We start from the raw sequence: 7,663 nt of genomic DNA on the forward strand, positions 1-7,663 counted from the left end.
CTACAACATATCTTTACACTCAAAAGCCATAACCGCAGCACTCCTACCTGCTTCCACAAGAACATCAGTATTGATATTCTTGCATGCTTCAAGACCGTAAACAGCATGGGTGGACATAAATAGCACAGCCATCAGCCCAGCGTCGGATGGATTTTTGGTTTGACTAAGATCTTTGGGACGCTCAACAGCAAAACGCTTTGGTTCATCAGTTCCACTTACTTGCATAGAGAGTCTGAGAAGATACGGCAACATAAGCAAGTGAGGTTGTAGATGTTTCTCCATCATTGCATCAGTGAACAAGGAGGTATTGCTATCTAGAACTGTTATTTTCCCACAATGGTGATCCACACATATACCTACCCAATTTTTCTTCCCCACATTTAGTGGAAAGTAATACCGGGTAGGCTGGAGGAATGCATCATCCCTTGTTGTAAATATTTTAACCACTCCTCTGGGGAAAATGTAGGTATCTTTTTTCCTACTCTTACAAAACTTGGGATATGTCTTTGTGATTGCGGAGGCATATGTATTGTCAAGAAATACATCCCTGTGCTGAGTATGTGCAGTAAATTGTTGTTGAACAGTATATTGCACAAGTCGTATAAGTATGTCAACCTGCAAAAAACACACGGTTATATACAATTTTTTGTTTTTAATATTGTAACAGACCGTAAAGAATTAGTTAATGTCTGAAAGTGTAAACAATGGTTAACCTTTGAGGTGAGAAACTTCGATCTCTCTGCAATTAGTAGAATATCTTTTCCTAACACCGAGACTCCACCGACCTTATAAACACTGATCGCACAACTTAAAAACAAATGTTTAATACACTAGTTATTTTGCTTAAAGTAAGTACTCCTAAGCAAGCGTGAGAAATATTGCAATTACTTACAAATGTCGGTTGACTCTCTGTAAAAGTCGTGCATATTTCCTATGGATCAGATTTCGTTCATGACTTGAAAATATGAAGTTCTGGGATTTCTTCACACGTGAAACAATCTCCGGACCACATTCGTAATCCTCAAAAAGTGCATGAGGAACACACTTTTGTCTTTTGTTTTTCCGACCCTGATGTTGAACTTCAATGTTGTCAACAGCCTTGACAATAGACTCAGGCTGATGACGCACACACTCCTTAAAAGTAATACCATGATTCCCATTCAACGCATCTTCTTGCGCTAGACCGAGAGAAAAAGAAGGCATATCCATCAACGGTCCATGTACCCTGTTCTCTTCCTCCTTTACATAATAAGAATAAAGAACAAGAAATTGTAATGCAACACTTTATAGACATAATTGACAAATATATATTTCGGAAAAAAGATAAAGACAGTCAGACCAATGGTTGATTTATTTCAACTGCCCGTTGATGATTCTGGCTATGAGCTGAAGGTGCAAAACTGTCATTAACGTTATCACCTCGAGCTTCACAATATAAACCTCCCTTATTATATTTTGGAGTGAGATTCTCCGCCTACAAACGAAAAAAGAAAACGAAGAACACATCTCCCCAATTCAGCATGCTAGGAGATTCCCTTGCAACATAATAAATTGGTATAGAATAAAATTAACCTGGCTTAAACGCGGCGAATTCGGGGGAGTGGAGTACGAACTTAGATTACCAAGAATGTTACGGATAGTTTGATCATTTGCTTCTATAACAGGACTCGAATTTGAATCCGGCACAATGCCATTTTGTCTAACCGCTGTATTTGTTAGGTTATGTGGAATCGTTGCTGGAGCAGCACCTTCCTCTTTAGTCAACGCAGTAATCAAATGCCTAACCGACTCTAGCATTTCTTCTTTTAACTTCCCAAAGACAGAGTGAACAAGTCCAACCAAAGATCCCTCGATTGAATCTACCCTCCTGCAAGCTTGCATGATATTCCCGTCCATAGTTTGAAACTCTGGTTTCATTTTCTCAATAACAAGGGAAGCAATGTAACCTGGATCGTTTGAAGGAGTTAGGACAGGCAGTTTCTTCGATTTCTTAGCCTTCGATGTCAGATTATCGGTTTCTCTCATGCGATCTACATCTAACTTACTCAGCCCGCCAACAAACATGGACTTCGTGAACTGAAAGTTTGTATTGATGAGATATACCATGTTGTTAACCTTCTCATCATCTTCCTCGTCAAACCAGACCAAATTTGACTCGTCTATGGGTCTCAATGGGTCTTCATCAATTATACTTCTAACAAAAACCTGTAACACACAATACGTAGGCTGAGTCCTTAACTAATTCTAGCAAACATTGCATTTTAGAACAACGTTAATTAAGCCGGATATAAATCATCGTAAAACCGAAATTAAATGGACTTCAAACTATTTTATTGCCCAAAAAACCACACCAAAAGACCATGACATGTTCAGACCAAAATGTATAGTCTATGCAAATTTCTTAAATCAGTTTCCTTGTCAACGTTTCTTGCATGACCAGGACTAAGAGTCTTTCTATTTGGTTTCTCACTCATACCATCATGTTCTTCGTTGCTGTCGCCTTCGGAATCAGAACACATTTCTTGGACAACTTCAGTAAGAGAGGGGACGGCCTCAACCATCACAAGCTGTAAGGCAGGTGCAAATCCTTTAACAGCAATGGTGTTCTGTGACAGAGCAACCTCGTCTCTCTCTTTGATAATTCCCATAAGCATGTCGAAAGCAAGTCTTCCCCATGGATAAGAAAAAAATTCGTCCAGATCTTCAATAGCCTCAGCGTGTTCTCTACAAATTTTCATCTTCATGTTTGTTGGGAGAAGAACAGAAGATAATATCGCCAAGCATGCGTATTTGATGCGCACAGCCCGATCTGCAACTGAACGCCTCGTAAGCAACTTGATCATGGAAGCAACTGTAGCTACCTCAGCTTTTCCAAATAGGGAAGGCCAGTAAGGTTTTTCGGAAATAGTTTCTTTGAGCTTCATCTTTGATTTCATTGGAAACTTTCCACATGGTAGACCGGTCACAATCGCAAATTCTCTAAGGGAAAACCGTATTGGTTTACCAGCAAAACGGAACCAAGCTTCATGTTTTTTTTTCGTTTTCAACTGCCTCGATAGTATGAATCTGGCGAATCTCCCGGAAAATACTGGTTTGTCCACAATCTCCAGAATTTTCCCAAACGCAGATCTTCGTATAATCTGTACTTCCTCGTCTTCTAACGCATTAAAAATGTTGTTGATGGCTCCGGATGAGAGATAGGTGAGAACACGCACGCCGACTGGTTCTTCTCCAACTGCAAACATCATCTCAGGGATCGGTCTGACAGGTTGTTCTTCCGGTGGATCAGAACAATCAACTAGCCTCACGTCAACCATATTTTCTCGTTTGCGTCTTGGATGTATTTATTGTTCTTGGTTTTCTTTATTCTCGGCTGCAATTTCGTCTCTTCATATACGTTTAAATAACCGGATAAAAGAGAAAGTTCAGTAGTTAAACAAGCTGAGAAATATTTATGATCAATTTAATTTCACCTATTGCCGACTGATTCTTATCTTCAGCTGCGTGAAGTACACGAGGTTGACGTGAAAGTGACCCTTATGTGCTTTTATTGCTACTTCTACTAGGACCTATAGACTAGGTTAGCTGTCCTCAATAGGGTTGTCAGATATAGTATATAGGGGTATTATTGGGCATATGCACCAGGTAAACAGTCACGAAAAACACTATGCCAATTCCCTAAATAATCTTCTGAACGTTGATATCGGATGCAATTACTCAACTATTTTCCCACTGAATATTATTTGGTTAACGGTAAGGATGATCATTTTATCCGATAATTTTGATTTGATCCGTTATTCGTTTCGATTATATCCGAAAAAAAATCAGATATCTGTAAGTCTTCGAAGCAAAACAAATATTAAATATCAATATCCGTTAAAATAAAACAAATCACAAATACTAAAAAATTTAGACTCGGATATCCGCCCCGCTTCGAGTTTTATACAACAGATATATATATATATCTACAACTAATATAAAATTTTAAATGTATAATTTCATATAAATATTATTTTAACATATAATTTTATTTATAAAATTATTAAATTAATAAAGGAATACAAAATCTTTATAAAATTACAATTTTTCTAAAATTTTATGTTTCTTAAATAATTTAAATAATTTTAAAATTTATGGAACATGTAGTTTCACTAATCTTTACTTTTTTATTTTATATTATGTAAAAGATATTTTTTGAAAAAAGTCTCATATAATTTTTTTTAATAAATTATTCTTGTAACCAAAGTAGATGAGTTATTCGTAAATATTCGCAAATATCAGTAATTTTTGGATATCTGGAAAACTGGATATCCCTATTTTCTGAAGCAAAACAAATCAAAAAATTAGATATCCGTTAAATCAAAGTAAATCACAAATACTAAAAATTATGGTAATATTCGATTTATGTCCACCCCTAGTTAACGCCCCGCATTGATTTGCATTGTCGAATTCCTATAAGTTGATATGTTCAATGACTCAAAATTCAGAAGTATATATGCAGTAAGACCATCTCCAACAGTGCATCGTTTCTAACTTTTTATTTGCTCTTGTAATATGTTTTCATATTTCAAAATTTTCAAAGAATTGAATAGTATTTCTTCAGTGTTGTTGAGTTCTTCATTTTTGTAAGATAAACATTTTTATTTACAAACTAATTCTTAGCTTTAACTTGTTGTTACTTTGTAATTAGATAAATTATAAGTATTGGTATCATCCAACTAAATTCATTATTATTTTCATTTAATCAAATGGTAATAACAAAGAACATGAAAATATTAATTTTAGAGAATTCTATATTCGATTTAGAAGAATTTAGAATAGAAGAAATTTATTTTTCGTTTCAGAATACTTTGGTTAATCAATTAAAGGGATATATATATGGTGTTTTTATAAAATCTAATATTCTTTGTTATTTATTTATATTATGTGTAATAGTTTCATATAATAATTTTTAACTTTTAATAAATAGTAATTGTGGTGTATTACCCTTTAAAAAAATAATTGGGTAAAATAAGTAAAGCTTTAAAAATATAAGGTATTATTAATAAAACTTATTATAAAATGGTGATAGAATATATTTAGAATGTTTTTTTGGAAAAAAAAATGAAGTAGATCATTGAAGAACATGTTCATTTTAAGAAAAAAAAAGTTAAATTTTGAAGAAAAAAAATATTATTCTATTATTTATTTATTATTAAAAAGCTTGGTATTATTTTGGAATATGTGGATCACATAGGGGGGTTGTTTCTTTTTATCACAAAGATACTTTCATAAATACCATAAGATTTCCAAATATTATATGAATACATTCTAAAATTACATGTAAGAAGGGTTTTTTTTTTTTCTTACAAAAAAAAAGGAAGGTTTTTTAATGTTTAGAAATATTTCATGCAAACAACTTGTTGTAATTCTGGTCTGGAACATCTTTTTCGTTTGGTATTTTCTTTTTATATGGTTCACGAATACACATCAACATATCCAAACACTTCAAATATCCAGTTTTGTGGCCAGCTATAGTTGGCATATAGGAGAACAATAGCTAGCTACCTATCTTGGATATAGGACACTCGACCCATCAATCTTACCACTATACAAGCGCAACTTTGTTAAATGAGAAGTCTGGCATTGTACAGAAGATATATTAACAATATTAACTAATACACTATGTAATTTATTCATCTATATAGTCTAGGGAAGGAGATCTGTATCACGGATTAATATAAAGTTACAAATATATTAAATATATGTATCGCCTGTGATATTTTAATTCACTACCTGAAAGTAGCCCTGGAACGGATCCGGATATCCGGGAAATTTAGGATATCCGGATCCGTCGGATCCGTGGATTTAATATCCGGATCCGGATTCGTGGTTTCCGGATATCTGGGTTTCGGATATCCGTCTCGATATTCTATTATCCGCGGATATCCGGATCCGGATCCATCAAAATAATTAAAAATAATTTTTTCAACAAAAAATACTAATTTTTTTAACAAAAAATACTAATTTTTTTAACAAAAAATACTAATTTTTTAATATAATACATAAATTAAATATTTATAAATATATTTATATATGTTTATAATATTGTAAAAGCTAAATTATAATATTATAAGATTAATTCATGTATAAATATTAATATATCAAATATAAATATTAATAAAATTTAAAAATTTAATGTGTTTTAAAAATACGGATCCGGATCCGGATATCCGGACCTAAAAATTAAGATATCCGGATCCGGATTCGGTTTGCACGGATCCAAGATTTTATTATCCGGATTCGGATCCGGGCACCCCGGATATCCTATTTTCGGAGCGGATCCGGAGCGGATCTCGGATCGAATCCGGATCTCGGATAATAAGTCCCAGGCCTACCTGAAAGTGTTACCAGAGACGACCAGAACCGTTTTCACAATAGATTTAATGCTTCCTGTAAATTAATTTAAAACGACCCTATAGGTTTGTAATATTTCAGTGCGAAATTAACAAATGACATCTTCAATGGTTTTGAAAACTTGTTCTAACTAAACTTCTTCAGAACATAGACTAAACTGTAAAATAAACTACAACTTATGTAGATATGAGTATATGACTACTTTATAAGTTATATAAAGAAATTAAGATATACTTTGGTGTAAATGCGTAATGAAGGGAAAGTGAAATGAAAACGGGTATTGGTGCCTAAATGAAAGTCATAACCAACGACAGGACGACAGTAACTGAACAGTTCTGTTTTGTTTCGTACAGCTCTAAAAGCTGTAAGAACCAGAGTACCTGTCTCACCTTTTTCTATGTGGTCACCACTTAACTTTCCCCAATTATTTCGATTTAAAACAACTCTTGTTTCCTTTTCAGAACAAAAAATCTTAATCGTCTTACTAAATCTTTAAATTGTCTCGACAAATTCAAATACATGTTCGCACTCATGTAGTCGCCATGATTTTCCTACTAGCAGTACTCCCTCCCGTTAGTGGTCTTAAAACAATGTTTTGGCTCAATACAAAGATCTTACTCGCTAATGATTTTGTATAGCATTCGTTCTAATCTAATATAGGTCTTGAATGGTAAATTTTACTATCTAGGTGAAATTTTGTCAATCAACGATGGCAGTAAGAAGATTTTTTTTGGTGTAAAAAAAAGTTTACCTCTTTACCGTGAATCCAAGTGTCGGCCTTGACACCATGCCAACCAAGCACTCGCTTCTAACCACCAATTTTATAGTAAATATTTCGGCCACAAAATGATAAATGTTTTTTTGGTCTAGTGGCATTTAAATTTTTGTTCTATTGCGTATTCTATAAACTTTTTTTTGTAAAAATATACAAAACAGCCATAAATTTTATTTTTGTTTGCAGCCTTGGAGGATTAAGGACCAGCTCTGATTGTAAATTGTTTTATTCAGTACGGATTGAACTCAGATGGCGATAATTCCAGCCATAATTTTTTTACCACTTGGATCAACGGTCTTGGTTGGCGATAAGAAGTATACATCATTTTGATATTATTAGTTTTATATATCAACCTTTGTATTGTATTTTTTATACTGCTCCCTATTAATAATCGCATCCAATGACTAAAACTGTTTTTCTTATATACCATCACTTTAATATCGTTACAGTCATCTTTTACTTTTAGTGCTATAATATATTCCTATCTTGTTT

General features: G+C 33.6%; 1 protein-coding gene across 1 annotated transcript; it reads right to left on the reverse strand.

The window, feature by feature from the left end:
• Nucleotides 1-3,317, reverse strand: LOC106372932. Its single transcript, XM_013813187.1, has 6 exons — nucleotides 2,376-3,317; nucleotides 1,573-2,205; nucleotides 1,340-1,474; nucleotides 893-1,239; nucleotides 714-795; nucleotides 1-615 (listed from the first exon to the last, which is right to left on the reverse strand). The coding sequence occupies exons 1-6, from the start codon at nucleotides 3,315-3,317 to the stop codon at nucleotides 1-3; spliced, it is 2,754 nt and encodes a 917-aa protein (XP_013668641.1).
• Nucleotides 3,318-7,663: the final 4,346 nt, after the last annotated feature.

This window comes from Brassica napus, chromosome C7 (assembly GCF_020379485.1).
Source record: "Brassica napus cultivar Da-Ae chromosome C7, Da-Ae, whole genome shotgun sequence".
In the NCBI taxonomy this organism is placed as follows: Eukaryota; Viridiplantae; Streptophyta; class Magnoliopsida; order Brassicales; family Brassicaceae; genus Brassica; species Brassica napus.

Coding starts and splice junctions, on each gene's coding strand:
- LOC106372932 (XM_013813187.1), bottom strand. CDS start 3,317: ATGGTTGACGTGAGGCTAGTTGATTGTTCTGATCCACCGGAAGAACAA. Junction 1,240..1,339: donor TTGAAATAAATCAACCATTG/GTCTGACTGTCT, acceptor TATTATGTAAAG/GAGGAAGAGAACAGGGTACA. Junction 796..892: donor CAGAGAGTCAACCGACATTT/GTAAGTAATTGC, acceptor TTGTGCGATCAG/TGTTTATAAGGTCGGTGGAG.